The following is a 22,645-nucleotide window of genomic DNA, read 5'->3' on the forward strand; positions in this document are numbered from 1 at the left end:
TATCTTAGAACTAAATGGACATGTAGGGGTCCATTTAGTTTCATTTGTACACTGGGTTACAGATCCATAAGGGTCCATTTGTTTCCTGTCCGTTGACCACAAGTCTTGCCAACAAGTCCTGTATTCCAGAGGGAAAATATACCCAAACGCATGCTATTACCAAATTAAACATTATTGTCACTGTACTTTGTACAACAGATCACAATGTTTTACTGTGGAAGCAAAAAAAAAAGATCCAAATCTTGTTTTTGATGTATGTTTTTCTTATTAGTTTCAGAACATCAGACTGATTTAGAGAAAAGGTTACACTTAACAAATAATGACACAATCAGGGTTTGGGGGTAAGATATTATAACTAATGAGATAACAAACTGACCGCATACACTTGCTAGATTACTCACAATAAATTGTATAGTATTGATTTTGATAATAAATCTATACTTCCTTACATTTAAAGCTTCAGAAAATGTTTAAGCTGTGGCCAAGCCATTTGTGCTTTAGGGGATATTTCATTATTTCATCAAATCGATTCTAAAACTAAGTAAAATGAGTTTTATTTGAATAATTTGCATGTGTTCATCACCATGTCTGTATGGTGGACTAAATACAAATGGTTTTGAAGACAGAAATGAGGCAAAACAGCCCTCTTTCAAATCATTTTTGGACTGGTTGGGACTATTTTAATGTCTTTTCTACAATGGGACATGAGATGGTGAAAGGAAGGTGTGAATCATTTTAGCAACTCAATCCATGGTGCTGTCTTCATAGATTTTCAGCATGGCCTCCGTGCGATCATCTTTCAGTTCTTTTGGCTCCTTTAGCCTGCAAACAAGCAGGGGAATAGACACACAATTTTAAATTATTTTAAAAAGTGAATTTGATGTGAATCATTTGAAAATTCAAAGTTACATGTGTTTAAAAGCTGCAATCCTCTTGCATGTGCAGTAGAAGTTCTTTAATACAGTAGACCAGTGTTCAAATCCCAGGCAGGACATACACATTACAATGTGTAGCTTTGATTAAACATTAACATATACAGCCCACAAGAGTTGCTTCATATGGATTCAAAATTGACTCAAGATCTGTCTTATGTCTTTCCCTGTCTCTCTATGTATATATATTTTTCTTATGCTGAAAATTACTCTATATCAGAAATGTCAATATCAGAAAATATAATCTAAAAGCATCACTTGGATCTCATAAAGATGTAATAGAATCTGTACCTCCCAGTGACTTTCATTCTAGCATTCAAAACATTGAAGACATCATTGAATCTACACCTATAAATAGCTGCAAAACATGTCAGAATGAGAATAATACAGTCACGGAAGCTATTGCATTATGCTTTGAAGTTGGGGAATATTTATGTCCCAATACCTTGGCTCAAGGCGTTCCTTCACCTTGGCAATGGATCGGATGTAGGGTCCAATCTGTTTGGCAATAGTGGTCAGGTATCTGTTCTCTTGCTTTAACTGCAACAGGTCATATAGCTGGGCTGTTATGAGATGAGTATGTTGAACATAAATTATGTAGCAATAACTTATATACACAGTAATATCCTGTGTTCATTTATCCATTTGTAACTCACAGGTCCATTTGGTTACATTTGTACACTCTCAGAGTTAAAGGTCATATTGATAACATTTTATGTAACTTATAATAAAAACAAACATCAACAGAGCTTTTAAAATAGTATGGTTTACTTTAAAATCAATAATATAATATTGATTTTCCCAAAAATAATTGATTGTGAAATAAAAATAATATTTTTGTGAGGTCCAAAATTATTGTTTTTGTTTACATCTGTAAGCTGAAGGCAGCAATTGTGCATGTTGCTTCTGTTTTTTGTTGTTTTTTAAATAAGGAACCTTACCTAGTGGCTGAATTTTGTCTATAGGACCTTTACATTAACACTCAGGATTTGAATGTACATTCCTGTAAATAGCAGGAATGTTTGGCCTGAGACTAGCAGAATGTGAGCCAGTACCTTCATAAATTTCCTGCTCATTGGCAACCCTCTGAAAGGTCTCCTCCCAAACCTGATTAAGGGATGACAGAGGAGATCAACAGGTGAAACAGTTGATCTCACCGTAAAATGAACTAATGCCAGAAGGGAAGCATCTTCTCCCCCACTCACCTCCTCAAACATGGCCCTCATCAGCTCCACGGAGGAGTACTGGGAGGAGATGTGTCTATCCATCTGCAGAGAGTGATCCATGATCTCTGCCATTACATCAGTCTTTATCAGGGAGTGGTGCTTGGTCAGATCACGGTGGATCTCCTGCACCTGTTCCTTTAGCTGCTGGAGGGACATCTGCAGCGCCTGGTCCGATGGACAGACAAGACGGTAAGAGATATGTTTCTGGAGCTAAATGATGAACAATTCAATTCAAGTTGTGTGAGAACAGATCCTACAAACAAAGGAAGGAGTGCACACCAATGTTGTGGAGGCGCTGACCATGGTGAATAAGATTTAAGTTAAAAGAAGAAATTCCACAGCTCAAAGCCAAATGCAAAACAATACATATTTAATAGGCAAACCAAAGTTTTGACTTTGACTTGAAGTCTTCTTCGGTACTCTTATGGCAGTTCTGGCAGCTGGATCCAAAAGGCGTCAGAAACAGAACTTGTTTCATAAGGTTCAGATCTAAACCATGATACGCCCACAGAATGTTGCTAGACGGTATCAGTCAGCATGCATGAATACTAGCACCTTGTAGCTGTTCTCATAGCTGCGGCAGTGATTGGCGAATGGGGTCTCGCCGCCTTCGGCCAGGAGGACCTTGGTACTGATGTAACGGTGGGAGGTGGGTTTCCTCACCCCAGACGAGGCTAGGGACAGGTCACTGCCAACAGGGGAGTGGCAGGGTCCTGACAGCTGGAGACTGAGAGAAACAGGAACAGAATAAACGTTACATGACATTCGTTGCCCATCTTTAATTTAGCCAATTGATTTTGACGATATATGATGATGGTCTACCAAGGCACCACATCATCATATAGGCTACATACACAATCTGATTGTGTAATATATGCATATGTGATTGTGTATGTATGTCTATTTGATATTGTGATTCGGATGACGTATGCAGCCTTTGCGTAATGCTATAGCTTTTTATAGTATGTTTACATTTTTGGGGCTTTATTATTAATTGGCTCTATGCCGTATTGTACTTAACACCTTTGTTATCAGAACTCACAGCCCATTGATGTTGCCCATACTTAATCCAGAGCCACTGCCAGCTATGGACACGGAGCGTCTCTGACCAAGCAGCAACAAGGACTCCAGGCAACGAGCGAACTCTGCACGATACTCTGTGTTTACCTGAAAAGAGAGTCGTACAATAGACACTAAATCAACAACAGACATTGCGACTGCACCAAGTAATGCTAGACTAACAAAAGCTATACCTCAGGTCATGTTTTAATACATTTATTTTCCAATTTTGACCAGCGAGTGAGCTGCTCGCTCATTCAATACATTGTTTCTAATGAAAGTTTCTCCAGACCTGCATTTTATGAGCAAGATTGGAGGGCTGGCCATACGAGACTAGATCCGTAGGTGGCTACCCATCTATAAGAGGTTATGTCTATGTGTGTGTGTGTCTGTCTGTGTGATTTGAGATAATCTCGCAAATGGATCAGTGTCAAATATCAGATGCACACTGCCAGTATGCCAACTTAAATCCTCCATTCAGTCATAGGTCATACATATTATAAAGATGACTGGCGTCACAGGCTGGCGACATGAAGTATGAGATACAAATTTGCGCCACGCCATTCCCATATGGATCCCGAGATCCACATGATTTGATTCCTCATTATTCCCCAACTTAATAACCTCAATGATATTTCCTCATAATAGTCACAAGTTCAGATCCTGTCTTTTGGTAGATACCTTGCTACTCTGCGCCGGCCTCAGTCTGTGGGGCAACTTGACTATCTTCTTCAGCCGCTCCATCAGTTGCTGTGTGATGAACACATCGGTTTACTCAATGCACGTCATCTTCACAGCTGTACAAGTACCAATTCAAATGCACCGTTGCTTATTAGACTTACGTAGCCCATATCCAGAAACTCAAACTTGTTTGCTGAATTCTGAAAAGCGGAACACGTGACCAGGTGAACCTGGAAAGACGAGAGGATTGTACGTCATGTTGTCTGTTGAAGTTAACAAAAAAGTTGATAGGTGCTGAGCTACAGTCAGTAGACTCAGTACTATACGTATATAAAAAACAAAGTAAGTGGAAAATAGTGGCACTCCAAAAACGAAAAATGCTAAACTTTAGCTCAGGTGCACATTTACATTAGGATAACATGTTAGCCTGTTGTAGTAGCCTAAAAATAAAACATGAGCATCTGAGCTAAAGAGTGCCGCTATTTCCATTTCCTTATGTGTTTTTTTTTAATGGTTTGATTTATAATCTGGCATATAATGCATTATAATGCACTTTACATTTGGGTAAATCTCAAAAGAGCTAAATGCTTGAATGATTAATAATTTTTACTTAAGAACGGACTATAGTGTAGTCACTATACAGTCAAATCAATAGTGTTAATTTAATTTGACAGTATACAAATCTGGTTACATTTACATGTGAGTTAAATTAACACTCAGTATTCCACTGTGTGGTGCATGATTAGGGCCAGTGGGACATTATATGTGCAGGGTATTATTAACTAAGAGGATGACTTTACCTGCAGGGTTGGCAGCAGAGCAGCCAGGTGAGACAGCTGCTCCTTAAAAACTCTCTCTTTCTCTTCATGCTGGCTACAAAACAGTAGTATTAAGTTAGAGTGGGTGGGTGGTTTATGAGCATCAGAATGATTTTTATGTAAATATATTTGAACACTATCAAAATGACACAAGTGTTAAATGCACACGTGTTTTCCAGTATTTATACTGGCTACTAACTTCACGTGAAGGTGGCATACCCATTTCCTGTTCCGGTTTATTTTCCTATAATTGGCTTGGATCCTTCATTATGATTCCGGTTTAAATCTGCTGCCAAGCTAATCAAACGAAGCTATATGTAAAAAATAACCGGAACTCTGTGCATATCTGGGACTACAGATATGCACAGAGTAGTCTCGTGTAGCCAGACAACTATTGCACAATCTCTGAATGCAATATAGAGTCTGGAAGCATTTGAAAATTGTGTCAGTCAAGAGTCTGGCTGGAGATGCTCGGAGCCTATTGACCTATGGTCCAGTCCAGAGCCCATATTTCGTATCTGGTCATTAGCACACATGCACACACAAACACACACACGCATGTATGCACGATTTCCGTATATCAGCAACCTGCAAAGCGACTTGATCTCAGTCTAGCTACAGCAAAACAGAGCCAAACAATCTTTTTTCTATGTCAGTGGTTCTCAAAGTGGGGTCCAGGGAACCCAGTGTTGCTGCAGCTTTAACTGCAGCAACACTTTAACCCCGAGTTGTGATTCACTGAGCCTAAAATGATGAGTGTTGGAAATCAGTAGATCCATCTGACCTTCGAGCTGTTTTCAGCAGGATCTTCTTCCTCTCAGCCAGTTTCTCCTTAAAGGGCGAATAAGGAATTTATGTCAATATACTGTAGTTCTCACCCAAAAATCATGATCTCTTCTTTTTTCATTCATGTTGTGGCAAGCACATAGACAATCCACAATTTGTTTCTTGAACTATGACATCTGCCCTCTCATACTATGTCTATGAATGACCCCTTGTGGTGACACACTCAACTGCCTTTCAGTCTAAACCTCACCCTAGGGCTGATTTTGTAGTTAGTTTTCCACTTCAGGTGAAAAACTACAGCAGATTAAAAACAGAAGTGCTCAGAAGATGTTCAGATGCTTCCTGTCATGCTGTAATTTCAGTGCTTTGACAGACTATCTTCCTGCATTACTCCAGCTGTCAACTTAGTTCAATCACATTATGTTTTATAGTACTTGGGCTCACCTGGAGATTATTGAACAACGTGCTGATGGCGCTCTCCTCATCCTCAACGTTGGTTCTCACCTCGCAGATCATGGCCTTGAGCAGGACGATGGATTCCCGGGCTAATGTCTGGAGCTCCTTGACTGCCTGATCAGGTTGTGTGATAGGTATGTGCTATTATTAAGTATGGTATTACATTTATTATTAAGTAGTATTAAATTAAATGCTGGTATAAACAAACACAGCCATCAGTAATATCATAGTTGAAGTATTTGCATATATTTGTTGTTCTGGTTTGAATAATTCTGACACTCCAATAGTCATAAAAGTGGCATTTTGTGTTGAATTTGGAGAAACAACTCATATTAGTTGTGTTGAGCTATTTATGTAGATCTTTTATGATTTGTTTATTTCGTACAGTTCACAGTTTGTGAATTTTGCCAATAAACCAGATTAACAGTGGGGTTTGATTAATTTTGAGCGCAACCGTACATGTATACATAATAAAGAATAGTGACAGTAACATAATTGGGCTCTTCCAAGATATGGAGTGCTCTAATAATCAGTTGTATAAATAAATCACAAATAAATCCTGTACTATAGCCAAGAAAATGAGCAGTCGCCTTACGATGACAGCTTGGTCCAGTTTCTCACAACCTTGCATATAGGCTGTTTCGATATCAATGCAGTGTGCCCGGTCCTCCCTGAGGGAAACAAACACTTATTAAATAATCATGAATCTGATTTGATTCAAAACATAACATAATGGAACAATTACTCAACCTTATTTCAGTAGGATTTGTATGACACTGCACTCCTACATGCAAGCCTTCATACAGTATCAATATAAATTGATATTGAATACTATATGTATTGACATGCACACACACACACGCGCACACACACGCGCACACACGCACACGTATATGCACACAAACTCACACTTGCATGTCTCTGAAACAGTTGATGCACAGCATTGACTTCTTCTCTGTGGAAAACATAATGTACAGCTCCTGGTGGAGGGCTGAGGAATCACAGAGAAAACACAACCTCAGACTCAGCTAAATGAATGGACATAAAGGGTGGATCTGCATCTGTCTGTCTGTCTGTGGTGATGAGAAGAATCTAAGTAGTAACAGAACTTGCTAGAGTTATTTACACTACTGCACAGGCAAAACGGAAGTGCTCAGGAGGTGGAGATCTGCTCTATTTTCTATTCCTTTTCACAGCTTCTGATATATACAGACTGTGTGTGACAAGGGTGAAATGAGGGGTTCTTAAAACTTTTGTAATTTGTTTTTATTGGTGCTTAATGTGTATAATTGCCTCATTTAACCCCACCATCTTATTATTTTTGTACCAATTATTATTACGCACTGTATTGTTTATAATTGTTTTCCCCATGATCCCCTGGTCACATGTATTGAGAGACATTGAGTGGCAGAGCGGCAGTCACGCGGTCACGCCCAAGGCCACGGTCATGGCCAATGTCCCCAGACAGACTGTCACCACGGACAAATGAAAGAAGAGGGAGGTGTGGTTTGGCAGGTACAAAAGCGGAGGCGGGACCGTTTGAAAGAGAGAACAGAGCACCCAAGTGACAGAGGCGTCAGTGAGGAGAAGGACAGCAGAGGGGAAGGTTGTGCCGAGACACGGAGTAGAGGAGTGCATAGATGAAGTAGACATACCAGCCACCTAGGAGTTTGGAAGCCGAGGTGTGCCTACATTCAAAGGAGAAACCAAGAGGAGAAAGCGATCGAACCGAAGGGGAGGAAGAGGCGAGTGAGACCAGACCATATGAGAGACGAGTGAGACCAGACCATATAAGAAGCGCTGAGACTGGAAAGTGGCGATAACGTTGCATACGCAACCAACTCAGCGCCAGGTGTAAAAACCTGGCTGGCGAGTGAGTATTCGAACAAGCAACGTTGAATCCCTGTATAACCACTGCCTGAGACAACGCAAATGTATCGTGTAAATGCACAGTGAACTGGTCTAGATCTCTATAATTGCAGGCGGAGAGAAAGAAGAGAGAAGACGAAGACGACTGGCCTCAAACCCTTTCCCATCTTACCCCCATATATGGACATGCAGCATTACCCCTGAACAAACCGTGTTGAGTATCTTGAAGCACTTTATTGTGCATTTATATTTTATTGTTGTGAGTTTTATTCTGGATTATTTATTAAAGGAGAAGAGTGCAATAGTACAAACAAATTGCAAGTCAAATGTGATACAATTTCGGCCCTGTTCACATATTTGGCGTAGTCGGCAGGACAATTAGTTCAGATAGGACTCACAGTAATTACGCACCCAGCACTTTATTGTGCATTTATATTTTATTGTTGTGAGTTTTATTCTGGATTATTTATTAAAGGAGAAGAGTGCAATAGTACAAACAAATTGCAAGTCAAATGTGATACAATTTCGGCCCTGTTCACATATTTGGCGTTGGCGGCAGGACTGGTTGAGAACAAACACATGAGAATACCCTTAAGAGAAACTGTACTGTTTTGTTGTTTTTGTTGCTTTTTGTTTTTTGCTTTACGGATTCAGAATGATGATGATGGCGGTGTATCCCGGTGCCCCATGGTTACCCATCTTTGGTGGAACAGAAGGCGAGAGTAAATATAGGGAATGGAAAGACCAGATTAGAGGATTATTAAGTACCCAGGAACTACCAGAAATCAGGAAAGTTGCTATTATAATTAAAACGCTAACCAACGAAGCTAAACGGCAGATTAGTGTGGTTGAGGAGGGCGAACGCGACACAGTGGCAAAAGTTTTTAAATACTTAGATGCTTTATATAAAGAAACTGTCTCTGTCGCAGAAATGCGCTCACTATTCTATCGGTGCGCACAGCGCGCAGGAGAGAATGTACAAACTTACACCCTGAGACTTAGAGAGCTGTTTTGTGGGCTGCGGCAGCACGACCCAAGCACCGCTCCCTCCGAAGCCATTCTTCGTGATCAGTTTGTTATGGGTTTAGCTGAGGGCCCCCTGGGCCAAGCCTTAAAAATATATGCTCGACGACACCCAGATGAAGATTTTGCTGCTTTACGCGAAGAAGCCTACCTGTTAGCTGCTGAACATGGAACTACTGAAATAACGTGCCACGCTGTTAATCCTATTTCTGTCCCCTACCCTTCTCAGGACCCTGCTTGGAGAGAAAAATTAAAACAGGAAATCATGGACGACGTAAAAACTCAAATGCAAGGATTCACGCAGGAACTCATGAAAGAAATCAGACCGCTCCTCCGCACTGGCACCAATGACGCACGAGCGCGCACTCCACCGCCACCTGAGCGACGGTATACGGCCTCTCAGCGCTACGAATGGGATGAAGGAGGTAGGCCGATATGTAGCCAGTGTAGACAGGCGGGTCATATAGCGAGATTCTGTAGATCCGACCGAAGTCAGTTAAACTAGTACGACCTGTCGCCGAGGTCCGGGGGGCAGAGGTGCAACGTTCACAAAAAAAGTTAAGGGCCAATGAAGTGTTTGTGGGGGAATGTCCGACAATTGGGATAACAATGGGGGGAGTCCAAATGAGGGGTTTATTAGATACGGGGTCTCAAGTCACATTGATGCAGCAGAGTTTGTTTAACGAAAAGTTCTCGCAAGATAAAATGGAAAATGGGCCTCTGGTGTTTAGCCTACGGGCAGCAAACGGCCTTGATCTACCCTATTCTGGCTATGCCATATTCGATTTAGAATTAGAAGGACTGAAAATACCGGGAAGAGGAATCGTAATTGTAAAAGATGAACATTGTATTGAGCCGCTGATCATTGGGATGAACGTAGTCCACGCAGTGTGGCATGCATTATTTAAACTCTCTGGGAGGTCTGTGTTTCCATGCCAACAGGAGAGGACACCATGGAAAAAAGCATTTGCCGCCTGTAGGAGAGTGGAGGCAGTGACCCACGAAGACGGAGCATTGGGCTATGTGTGGCCTGTCGGCCGACGGAGAATCCGAGTCCCCGCCCGCAGTGAGTTAGTAGTATGGGGCCGTGCCTGGAAAGGTCCAAATGGAGCCGAATACGAGGCCCTGATGGAGGCCATGCCGGAAGGAACTGATCTGGGAGTGGCCCGAGCGTTGGTCACCGTGCGTAATGGCCGAGTCCCCGTGCGCATCTGCAACCCCCACGCGTATAGCGTGACCGTGGGCAGACATCAAAAGTTAGGGAAGCTATATCCAGTGGAGGAGGCCGACGTCCGTGGACGACGAGACCTGAACCTGTCCCTAGGAACCGACGGAGCCGTGGAAGTGTCCCTGGTGAGCATCGAAGACGAGGGACCCGTGAAGACCTTACCTGAGGAGATGGAGGCGTTGACCCGGCGAGATGACCTACCTGACCAGCAGAGAGAAGAGCTGCATGCGATGATGTGTAAATGGAAGAAGGTGTTTGCAGTCCATAATGAAGATTTTGGGCAGACGGACGTGGTGCAACACCAAATACCAACTGGAGACGCGGCACCCATCCGCGAGAGGCACCGACCGCTGCCGCCCTCCATGTATAGAGAAATGAAGACCTTATTGAGTGACATGCTGGACAAGGGAGTGATAAAAGAGAGTTGCAGTCCCTGGGCAGCGCCCATTGTCCTGGTGAAGAAGAAAGATGGCAGCTGGCGTTTCTGTGTCGACTACCGTAAACTGAATGCCGTGACGCACAAAGATGCCTTCCCTTTACCTCGGATTGAAGAGACTTTAACAAGCCTGACCAAGGCTCAGTGGTTCTCCACACTCGACCTGGCCAGCGGTTATTGGCAGGTGGGTATGGACCCTCGGGATCGAGAAAAGACAGCGTTTACCACCCCTTTAGGACTGTTCGAGTTCCAACGTATGCCGTTCGGTTTATGTAACGCCCCCGCGACCTTCCAAAGATTAATGCAGCGATGCTTGAGTGGCCAGGTGACAGAGTCATTATTAGTGTACCTCGATGACATTATTGTATATTCTCCTGACTTTTCCTCTCACATGCAGCACCTTGACCAGGTTTTCGAGCGGCTGTGGAGACACGGATTGAAACTGCGCCTCGATAAATGCAAGCTTCTCCAACCGGAGGTAAAGTTCTTGGGCCACGTTGTAGACAAAGAGGGAGTGCGCCCGGACCCTGAAAAGTTGGCTGCGGTAAGAGACTGGAACCCACCCTCGACTGTCCGCGAGGTCCGCGCTTTTCTAGGTCTGGCTGGTTATTATCGCCGCTTCGTGTCCTCATTTGCTGCCATAGCTAGGCCGTTAAATAGTTTGTTGATCGGAGTCCCGAATGATGTGAAGTCCCATCAGTGTAAAATAGAGTGGTCCCCTGAATGCCAAAACTCGTTTGATGCTCTTAAAACTGCCCTTACGCAGGCTCCAATACTGGCTTATGCAGATTATGACCGACCGTTTGTAGTGTATACTGATGCGAGTGGCCGCGGGCTCGGCGCCGTTCTGGCACAGGTCCAAGATGGCCAGGAGCGAGTAATCGCCTACGCCAGCCGAAGTCTACACCCTACCGAACAAAATGATGCAAATTATAGCTCCTTTAAATTAGAACTCTTGGCACTTAAATGGGCAGTGACCGAAAAATTTAAAGATTACTTAACTGGCGCTCATTTTACGATTTATACAGATAACAATCCTGTTGCGCATCTTCAAACAGCTCGACTAGGCGCGGTGGAACAGCGCTGGGCAGCCCAGCTAGCATCATTCACCTATGATATAAAGTACCGACCTGGAAAAAGCAATGCGAACGCAGATGCCCTGTCTAGGTTCCCTGTTCAACCTGTAGGAGTGGCCGTAGTGGAGTTGGCACCGGTGGAGAGAGAGGACGGGTGGGCTGGAGCTGAGTGGCGGGGAACACAGGATCGAGATCCGGACATCCAGATGGTGAAGAGTTGCGTAGAGCGGAGGAAACTGCCTACCCTTATGGAGAAGAGGAGTTGGTCACGGGAAGCCAGGCAAATGTTACGACAGTGGGACCGGTTGCGCATCAGAGACAATGTGTTGTATAGGCAAGTGATTGATCAGCATACACAAGAATGTTACTTACAGCTTGTTTGTCCAGGGGCGCGACGAGAGGAGGTGTGGAAAGGACTCCATGAGGCCTCGGCACACGCCGGAGTGGACCGGACTTTGGCGCAGCTTCGGCGCCGGTTCTACTGGCCGGGCATGGAGGGGGCGGTGCGACAGTTCCAGCGAGGTTGTGTTGCCTGCAGCCTACTGAAAGACAGGATAGAGCCCAGGGCCCCCTTACAGCCATTCGAAGTATCGTATCCTATGGAGGTAGTGGCTATTGATTTTCTCACATTAGGTAGGCCGAATGACGCATGGCAGAATATTCTTGTAGCAACCGATTTATTCACCAGGTACAGTTGGGCTATTCCAACGCGTGACCAAACTGCGCCCACGACTGTCCGTGCGCTTTGGACACATATTATTCAGCCATTCGGTTGCCCGGCTCGTTTCCATTCGGACCGAGGCCCGAATTTTGAATCCGAATTAATGCAGCAATTGTGTCATACATACGGTATTACTAAGAGTCGCACCACCCCTTACCACCCAGCTGGTAATGGGGGGGTGGAGAGGTTTAATCAAACACTGTTGAACATGTTGCGCTCTCTAGATACTGATCGCCAAGGCAGATGGAATGAACACTTACCTGAGTTAGTACACGCTTATAACAATACTGAACATGGTGCGACAGGTTATGCGCCTGCGTACTTAATGTTTGGTCGCCACCTGAGGCGTCCGGTAGATGTAGCATTAGGAGTACCGTTGTCACAAAATCGAATGGGAGTGGGAGATTGGGTGCAAGATCACCAGAAACGAATGGCCACAGCGTATAGGACAGCCGAGAAAAAAATGGTGCATATAGCAGGACAGCGTAAACAGGTCTATGACCGCCGAGCCGGTATGCCACCATTGTTACCTGGAGAGAGGGTGTGGGTACGAAACCGGAACCGACAGGGACAAGGTAAACTGGGCCCATGGTGGGACCCAGAACCTTTTGTGGTATTGGAGAGGGTGGGGGATGCGGGCCTAGTATACAGGATCCGACCTGAAAAAGGAGGGCGAGATAGAACGATCCATAGGAATGCATTAAAAGTGTGTATAGCCCCCAGGTCACCGATGGAGAGCCCCGAACCTGCCCCAGTAGCCGAACCGGTGGGACCAATATGGCCGCCTTATGTAGGGTTTTTCCCCGGTCCTAGGGAACCTGAAGGTCCGCGGCGCTCTGGAAGAGCGAACCAAGGACAGCCACCTGAGAGGTACGGGCATGACGTTTAGAACCAGTTGCCAGGGACTGCCAACGAAAAAGTAGGGGGGAATGTGACAAGGGTGAAATGAGGGGTTCTTAAAACTTTTGTAATTTGTTTTTATTGGTGCTTAATGTGTATAATTGCCTCATTTAACCCCACCATCTTATTATTTTTGTACCAATTATTATTACGCACTGTATTGTTTATAATTGTTTTCCCCATGATCCCCTGGTCACATGTATTGAGAGACATTGAGTGGCAGAGCGGCAGTCACGCGGTCACGCCCAAGGCCACGGTCATGGCCAATGTCCCCAGACAGACTGTCACCACGGACAAATGAAAGAAGAGGGAGGTGTGGTTTGGCAGGTACAAAAGCGGAGGCGGGACCGTTTGAAAGAGAGAACAGAGCACCCAAGTGACAGAGGCGTCAGTGAGGAGAAGGACAGCAGAGGGGAAGGTTGTGCCGAGACACGGAGTAGAGGAGTGCATAGATGAAGTAGACATACCAGCCACCTAGGAGTTTGGAAGCCGAGGTGTGCCTACATTCAAAGGAGAAACCAAGAGGAGAAAGCGATCGAACCGAAGGGGAGGAAGAGGCGAGTGAGACCAGACCATATGAGAGACGAGTGAGACCAGACCATATAAGAAGCGCTGAGACTGGAAAGTGGCGATAACGTTGCATACGCAACCAACTCAGCGCCAGGTGTAAAAACCTGGCTGGCGAGTGAGTATTCGAACAAGCAACGTTGAATCCCTGTATAACCACTGCCTGAGACAACGCAAATGTATCGTGTAAATGCACAGTGAACTGGTCTAGATCTCTATAATTGCAGGCGGAGAGAAAGAAGAGAGAAGACGAAGACGACTGGCCTCAAACCCTTTCCCATCTTACCCCCATATATGGACATGCAGCATTACCCCTGAACAAACCGTGTTGAGTATCTTGAAGCACTTTATTGTGCATTTATATTTTATTGTTGTGAGTTTTATTCTGGATTATTTATTAAAGGAGAAGAGTGCAATAGTACAAACAAATTGCAAGTCAAATGTGATACAATTTCGGCCCTGTTCACATGTGCATTTGTCTTACTATAATGTGTTACCTCCAATCCTAAACAGTAAAATCATCAGTGTAAAATGAACTCTGAAATCTCTGAGTGAAATTCTCTGGATTTTACAGTGTACAATGGTTGTGCACTGGAGGATGTGAACCCACCGCACTTCTTGTGGGTCTCCTTGGTGCGCTTGGCCAGTGAGACGATCTCGTGATGAGAGAACATCTTGGCACGGTGGGTGATCTCCCTGCAGGCGCCACACAGCGGCTGGCAACAAGTGTTGCAATAATACATTGTATCCACATCCTACACACACACACACACACACACACACACACACACACACACACACACACACACACACACACACACACACACACACACACACACACACACACACACACACACACACACACACACCAGTGTCAACTTTGTGGGACTCATGAAAATACTTCAGTAGCCAACTAGCCATGAGGTCGGAGTTCTCACTTTATACCTGACCTAATTATGGGCATGTCATTATAAGCAAAAAAAATAAGACAATAGCTGCCTGACCTCAAGTGTTGTAAGCTTGTAAATCGACTATTTTCACATTATTTGTTGTCACACTCGCACCTGCTTGGTGCACGGCACATCACATTGAACACACCTGCTTGTTGCACGGCACATCACACTGAACACACCTGCTTGTTGCACTGCACATCACATTGAACACACCTGCTTGTTGCACTGCACTGCACATCACACTGAACACACCTGCTTGTTGCACTGCACATCACATCACACTCTACACACCTGCTTGTTGCACTGCACACCACACTGAACACACCTGCTTGTTGCACTGCACATCACATCACACTGAACACACCTGCTTGTTGCACTGCAAATCACAGTTGGCACACTGAACGGCCTCCTCGCTGTCTGTGGTGTTGTCCACCAGGAACTTGAGAAGACGGTCTTCAGGGGGTAACGCACTGAAGCCTTTTACTGTAGATGGTTGTCTGTTAGAAGAAAAAATATGTACACATCAGCACACGTACACACACACACACACACAATAAAATAAAACCCTATCCTCTGTATATGTATTTGTCCCGATTCCTTTTTTATCCTGATAGTGATGTTAAGATATGCTTGATGGAGTCAATAAGATGCTTTACCCGCCATCTCCCTACAGTGACAAACAGAGGCTGAGGTCCAAGTGCAATAAATAACGTAGCATTTCTGCAATATCATGTTTTCTAGGTTTTTCTTTTACCTTCTATTTTTAAGAGTCAGACCAATAGACCGCAAATCCATGCACTAAAAAAATCATGAACATGTTCAGAGGGTGATTCCAATACCTGCAATACCAATACAGAGTACCGATCCGATACAATGCGTAATTTTCTTAGAGAAACTAGGAAAATAACAATTCCATTAAGAGTTGTTAAAGTGCAGCCACAAGTTAGTAAAATAATAATGTAAATAGTACAGTAAGAGTATAAAACAGCAACATCAACTGAAGTATTCAAAGTAAAGAATACTTTTCTATAAATGCAATATTATCATTGCATACTCGCCGATACCGATACCAGCATTGTACACAATATCGGCATCTTTTCCGATACTGGTATCGGCATCACAACAACTCTAATCAGTACAGTATCATGAATAAAAACAACAAAACAAAAAAGTGCTTTTCATCCAAACAGAAACAGAAAATCTTTCTCCTGTGGGCCTCTCAGTCGGATGTATTCTCTTCATCGACTGCCAAGTTTTTGTTCTCTATATCTCTCCCCTCCCATTACCAAGTGTTTCCCAGGTCTCCATAGATAACATGTCCACAAATAGCTGCAAGCTCAATCCATGGATTGATGTCAGCTATAAATATAACAGCACATAATCTACTACATGGAGACATATAGAGGCCAAAATCTCCTTTAGTCAAATATTATGTGGACATTAAAATATCTTTTAATGACTTGGTTTGACAATTCAGGTCTGCCAGTGCAGACTGACAATTTTCTATTAAGAGTTTTAAAGCCATATTGTTGCTTGGTGGTGTAAAGTAATAACATACAGTAGCTTTTGGGATTTTCTTTAATTGTCAGTGTATAGTTTATTTATTTTAAGTATTTAATATTAGTTCAAATTACAGTTAATACTTGAAGAGAGAGAGAAAAAAACTGTTTCTGCCTGTATTGTTTCATTGTACAAGGAAAAGCACTTTGCCCTTTTACTTTTGATATATTACTTATACTTTTACTTTTGTTAAACAAGTACATTTTATACTACTTTTCATACTTCATCAATTTTCAACCTTATCTTCATATTTGGTCCTCACTAATGCTCAAAATAAGATGGCACCATTTCCGTCTAGTCATTCTGCATCTCATTGGTGGGCTGTGGAATGACATCATCAATGGGGATTCCAAGCTTATAGAAACTACAGCATTTCTCTTCCTGGAAAGGCTGTAGCTTTGCATTGATAATTCAAAAGAGTAGACCGAAATGGTGCCATCTTATAATAATTTCTTTGTGAGGACCAATTATATGAATAGGTTTAACATGGGTGAAGTGAGTGAGTGGTCCTTTAAGTAATGTGAGCTACTTTAAGACTTTGACTCAATTTCTCAACAAAAATCACATTATCTTACATGTTGGGCAGAAAGCTTGCATCTCCATATTTCATCTCTTGTTTTATTTTTTTGTTTTCAAAAATGAATCTCATATTTTATACTTCATCGTGTGACAGTGTCGTGCAAAGTTTGCGCAAATAGCCTACAAGCTGATAACGCATCACAGCACATTGTGAGCTTGTAGATCTGTGATTTTTGGCGAAGAGATTTGGTGTAGAGGGGGGAAAAGCTTATAGACCCCTGGGGGACAGCCAGTCAACAAATGATTTAGAGTTTAAATGGTTAATAATATAAGATGACGACAACAACAACAACAACAACAACAACAACAACAACAACAACAACAACAACATTATTGATTGTGCTATTGTTGTGTTTTATAGACTTGGGATTGCCGAAAACACAAACACTGAGTGTGAGGTTCCCAGTGACCTCATACAGCCCTCACTCTTACATAAGATAATGTAAAACTACTACACTACTACAGGCTGTAAACACTATGCTGAACATGAGCCTCTGGTCACGGCAGGAAACTTGTTTTTGACCATACCAATGAACCCAGTATGATTGTTGCCTGATTTTGAGTTTAACTTCATTTCTTCATGACCACAAAGGCCTCGCTCTAAATGTTAATGAATGAATGCTAATTAAATAGACAACATGCAAGTGTGTACAGTTTTTTCTTCATATAAAAACACATCTATGTGAAGACAGGTCAACATCAGCTAGCCTTACTGTAGCTCCAATCCAACACAGTGGTGGATGTACTCAGAATCTTTATTAGATAAAAAGTAGCAATACCACAATGCAATAATACCGTTAATAGTAAATGTCCTTGAGTAAAACTACAAAGGTATCGACATCAAAACATACTATACTATATACAGTATCATATGTAAAAGCACTCATTATATAGAATGGTCCATTTCATAACAATATTATTGGATTGTAATGGAATGCATTAATGTGTTCGTCACTGTTGCATGCTGCAGCTGGTAAAGGTGGGGCTGATTTTAATTACTTTATGTGCTGCAGTGCTGGGTAGCTTAACCTATAATAATACATCAACAGTTATCAGATAATGCATGTTCTGTATTAATACAACCCTATATAAAAAATGCGTAATGAGCGGATGGTGGTCAGATGGGTGGCTGGATGGTGGACGTCACAAACGTAAGAACAAAGCGAGGCTCGCAACTCACTTGTTGAATGCTCCAAAAGTTTTTTATTTGTGTCAAACAGCAGATGACGTCACAAACGTAACATATGGACTTGCAAGGAGCACCGTTGCTCTGATCCGCACTCCACTTCGCACAAACACTGTTAAGGGGTCTGCCATGACAATAGTCACACCAACAGCCGTGTGGCCTCCAGGGGACCCTAGGGGCCTCAGGTGCACCAATGCTCCACTCCGCACCAAACTTGACAGAAACACTGTTCTGGGGTCTGGCATAAGTCACACCAGAAAACCCCAAATTGCAGTACAGCAGTGTTACAGCAGTGTTTAACACTTCAAATGGCCATAACTCTGAGACCATTGCTCTGATCGGCGCAATATAGGACAAGATTTGAAGGCAGCCTGAAAATCTAGTAATCTAAATCAAAGTAGTAAACAAAGCTGTCAAATAATTGCAGTGGAGTAAAACCTATTTATCTCTGAGATGTAGTTGAGTAGAAGTATTAAGTATTAAAAAAATGGAAATACTCAAGTAAAGGTAGCCTACCTCACAATTGTGCTCAAGTAAAGTACTTGAGTAAACGTACTTACTTAGTTACTTTCCACCATTGTCCATAACTTCCATACTTCAGAATCAACAAAATTGTATTTTTCCCCAATGTTCTCAAGCTCACAGCGCATCACCATGTGATGTGCTGTGAGCTTGTAGATCTACTATTTGCACTATTTTCATGCTACACTGTAGTACAACTAGGTATTAAATATACTAGGGCTTAACTGGTTAATACATCTATGGTTTTAGATCTTACCCACACAGTGGACAGGTGAGGCGACCATCCACAGCCCTGCCACGGAGACAGCTGGCACAGAAGGTGTGGTAGCAGTCCAGAAGACAAGGCTGCTCGTACTGTTCATGACACAACAGGCACACCAAAGGGTGACAACTGGCACCGTCTGGATCATACAGGTTTTCCAAAGGACAGAAAATTCCACCAGACATCTGGAAATACTGTCAGTCAGATGAGGAAAGAATTCACAATCAATAATTAGATGCATGAAACATACAGCCATTTGGCAAATGGCTGTATGTACAAAAAAAAACGAAAACTAAAAAAACTATCTTAGTAATAGTAAAACATGATATCTCAGAATCAATGATCAATAATCCATTATCCTCTTCCTTCGTGAAGAGGAATCAACTCACAGAGCTGCAGGCATTGTTCTCACTCAGCTGTCCCACTAAACTAAATAGCCAAAGAGAATACAATACCTTAGACTCTGCCAAGTCCAAGACATCATGTGAATCATGAATAACGTTGATATATTTACCTCAGCTCTCCTGTTGCCACTGTATGCCAGAGGGTCCCTGAGTTGACTGAGCCACGAGGATGCAGCTCTGGCCCCGAAGTCAAAGCCAGCCAACTCTTGGTTCTGGGTGTGTGTTCGTGCACGTGTGCTTGCATGTTATGTGACCATGGAACAATAAGCAGTGTAACCTGATGACAGGCAATCAGATGCCTCATAACTGACACTATAGTGACCGAAATAGACGTTGCCTTTCTCTGACCCCCTCCAACGTCTCTCTCTAGTGGTAATCTACATGTACTACACTCTCATAACAAGGTCTAAGTAGAAAGGTGCGATCAGTAGTGCGCAGCTCTCCATCAGGACGCATGCCTCCATCTTACTTGTCTGAGTGGTGCATGTGATTCATTCAATCAATCAAATTAATTTATGCTCACACAATGTTATAAGCAGCACTATCATATGAAGTTGAAGTATAAATCAGGCTTTCCTCTCTCCCTGTAGCCATAGCACCAACAAGACAAACATGCTAAAAAACACAATTTATTAATTTCCCAATGTTGCCTATGCAGGGGTGTGGCATGGCATGTGGCATGATGCCGCACCCCTGTCCAGTGACGTCACTGTGACGTCATACACCATATATATAGCTGGTCTGCATGACGCTTTTTCACACACCGTGGTGAAAACAGGGAATGATGAACAATAAAGACGTGCGTGTGGTGAATGCAATAAAGCAGTCCAGATGGAGCAAAGCGCTTAACACTTGGAAGAAAGCATTTAACGGCAATGCTGTCTGGGAAGAGAAGGACGAGTTTTTAGACGTGATTTACTGGTTTCGGCAAATCGTTGCAGTAGTCCTTGGTGTGTTATGGGGTGTTGTACCACTGAAAGGATTCCAGGGAATAGCCAGTTTCTGCATCATCAATGCTGGAGTTCTGTATGCATACTTCGGCAGCTTTCAGCGGCACATTGACGAGGAGGAGTATGGTGGCCCGTGGGAACTCACCAAAGAAGGCTTCATGACTTCCTTTGCGCTGTTTCTGCTGGTGTGGATAATATTTTACACTGGTCTTCATTATGACTGAATACAAGCCACCGGGTACTCGAACATTTCTGTTGAAGTAAAATGTGAAGACAAAGAGCTTAAGAACTTCATGGTGTGAGGGGATTCAACACTGCTACACTGGGCCTTTCAGTCTGCAGTGCATTGTGGGAATTGTAGTTTGAATTAGAACACTTTGCAAGACCAATCAGGATGAATATCTAATCTATCTATCAAGCTATAACATTGGTTCTCATACATTTTCGTGTCGAGGACCCCCAAATGTATTTGGCCCAGACTCCCATCTGAAAAGGTTTTGTGCCAGGGACCCCCATAAGAGACGATTTGCCAACATCTGTCAAGATTTGTCAACATTTTTCAAAAAAAGCCAAAAATAAAAATAGCTTAAACTGTACCTCATTTTGCTGGGGAACCCCTGGAACCCCCTCAAGGACTCACAGGGGTCCCTGGACCCCATGTTGAGAATAGTTTTGGCAAGTGGTCTTTCATTCTCTTTTATACAGTTTTCCTCACATTGTCATGTCAAGGAGCCCCAAATTGATATGTATTTGGCTGTGGACACCCATCTGTAAAGGTTTTGTGCCAGAGACCCTCATACGATGGTGTATAAAAGTATTTTCAAAATTATTCAAACATTTTCAAGATATTTAAAATTGTTTCGAAAATAGTCCATTTACAAGCTCACAACGCATCGCAACGAGTTGGGAATTGTAGATCATCTATTTTGGAATAGCCGAAGTAGGCTATAAATTCAAGTTCAAGTGGTTAAACTGTTCCTCATTTTGCTGGGGAACCCCATCAAGGACCACTGGGGGCTCCACGGACCCCACTTTGAGAACCTCTGTACCACACTAACGCATCATGAAGAAGTTTGATGACGTCGTCCACCTCAAATGAATCTGAATGTTGTTGTCAACCAGGGAAGTTGATTTAGCCTTCAGCCAATGATTTTGTAGACTGGCCTTCAACATGTACTGCACTGCACTAGCATTATCTATTATCTGTACATTCCACAAACAAACATGTATTTGTGTCAGTGTGTCTGTCTCTCACGGCTTTGCGGATTGGCCAAGCTATCTGTGATGTTTGTGCCGTTCATCGTACTGAGGAAGTTACACACTAAGATTGGGGAGGATGGGATTATTTAATTGGATGTAGAGAATGTCATTATTTTATTTTGTTCATCGATTGGCCTATTTTTTGTCAACGTTAACATGGAAGATAAGTTACAAATGCTGAGTGGCAACCAAATTAATTGCCATTATGGTGTCCTTCATCTTTTTTTCCTGGCTGGCGTCCTTCCCATTTTTATTGGGGAGTTGCTTGGGCTAAAACCTTGCCCAAATTTGGAGATGGGCTGAGTCTTGTCTGTGAGTGAATGTGTCCGGGTCCATTTACGGGACTGATCAGCACCATGCACACTGCCAGTAGGTCAAGGAAGCACCTCCACTATTTTTTTTTCTCAAATGTTGTATATTTTATTCTTTTTTTAAATGTTCTGGGAACCATTCCTCTGGAATGGACATTTTTCCCTTGATTTATCTTTTTACTCATTTCAGTAAAAACAGTAAATGTTGTAAACTGATGAGGACATTCTGCACTTTCCACTGAAACCATGCGCGTGGGGATGGGACCATGCTGACAACTTCACACTGTCCTCCAGACAGTGTGTGTGTCTGTCACTCTGTAACTCAGAAAGCGTCCGACCGAACGGTCTCGCGTCGTGTCGTCTCATATTACCCAGCGGTGTGTTCCGTTGAACTGCAATTCGGACGGACAAATGGTTTCAGAGAACTGAAAAGGCACGAATATCTGTATCTGTCAGCCCGCGGGTCTGAAATAGGCACACGCTTCCCTGATTGGCCAATCCAAACCGTCGGCTTCATGGATTGGCGGAGTGTCACGTTTGTGCCGCTAAACCAGTAGAAATCCCAGATTGCCGAACCCGGCCTGTTGGCTTAATTGATTGGCCGAACTTCGTGTAACATTCGTGCGCATAGCCAATATAAATGGAACGACTTGCATCGTTCCCGACATGCATGGCTCCAGGTAGGCCGGCCTGGTACTACCGTAATAGTGTAGCCTGGTTCCAGACCATAGACCCCGCCCACTCTCTGAGTGAGCTCCTCTTGCAGCTTCAGGCTGATAATCAGGCTAGTAATAGTGTACTGTAGGCCTTCTGGCGTGGCAGAAATAATAACTCTTGGTGTGTTTTAAACGCACCCCAAATTTCCCCCAAAAGATAAATA

General features: G+C 43.1%; 1 protein-coding gene across 1 annotated transcript; it reads right to left on the reverse strand.

Moving 5' to 3' along the window:
- Positions 1 to 385: 385 nt before the first annotated feature.
- rnf207b (ring finger protein 207b) lies at positions 386 to 19,390 on the reverse strand. Its single transcript, XM_084068616.1, has 17 exons — positions 19,355 to 19,390; positions 18,835 to 19,034; positions 15,096 to 15,228; positions 14,389 to 14,533; positions 6,868 to 6,949; positions 6,554 to 6,629; positions 5,947 to 6,072; positions 5,501 to 5,547; positions 4,699 to 4,771; positions 4,060 to 4,128; positions 3,899 to 3,967; positions 3,201 to 3,325; positions 2,714 to 2,885; positions 2,138 to 2,323; positions 1,988 to 2,039; positions 1,378 to 1,495; positions 386 to 822 (listed from the first exon to the last, which is right to left on the reverse strand). Exons 2-17 carry the CDS (start codon positions 19,023 to 19,025, stop codon positions 744 to 746), a joined length of 1,743 nt encoding a protein of 580 aa, XP_083924742.1. The 5' UTR covers positions 19,026 to 19,034; positions 19,355 to 19,390; the 3' UTR covers positions 386 to 743.
- Positions 19,391 to 22,645: the final 3,255 nt, after the last annotated feature.

Source organism: Gymnoscopelus microlampas (assembly GCF_963454915.1).
Source record: "Gymnoscopelus microlampas genome assembly, chromosome: 10".
Lineage (NCBI taxonomy): Eukaryota > Metazoa > Chordata > Actinopteri > Myctophiformes > Myctophidae > Gymnoscopelus > Gymnoscopelus microlampas.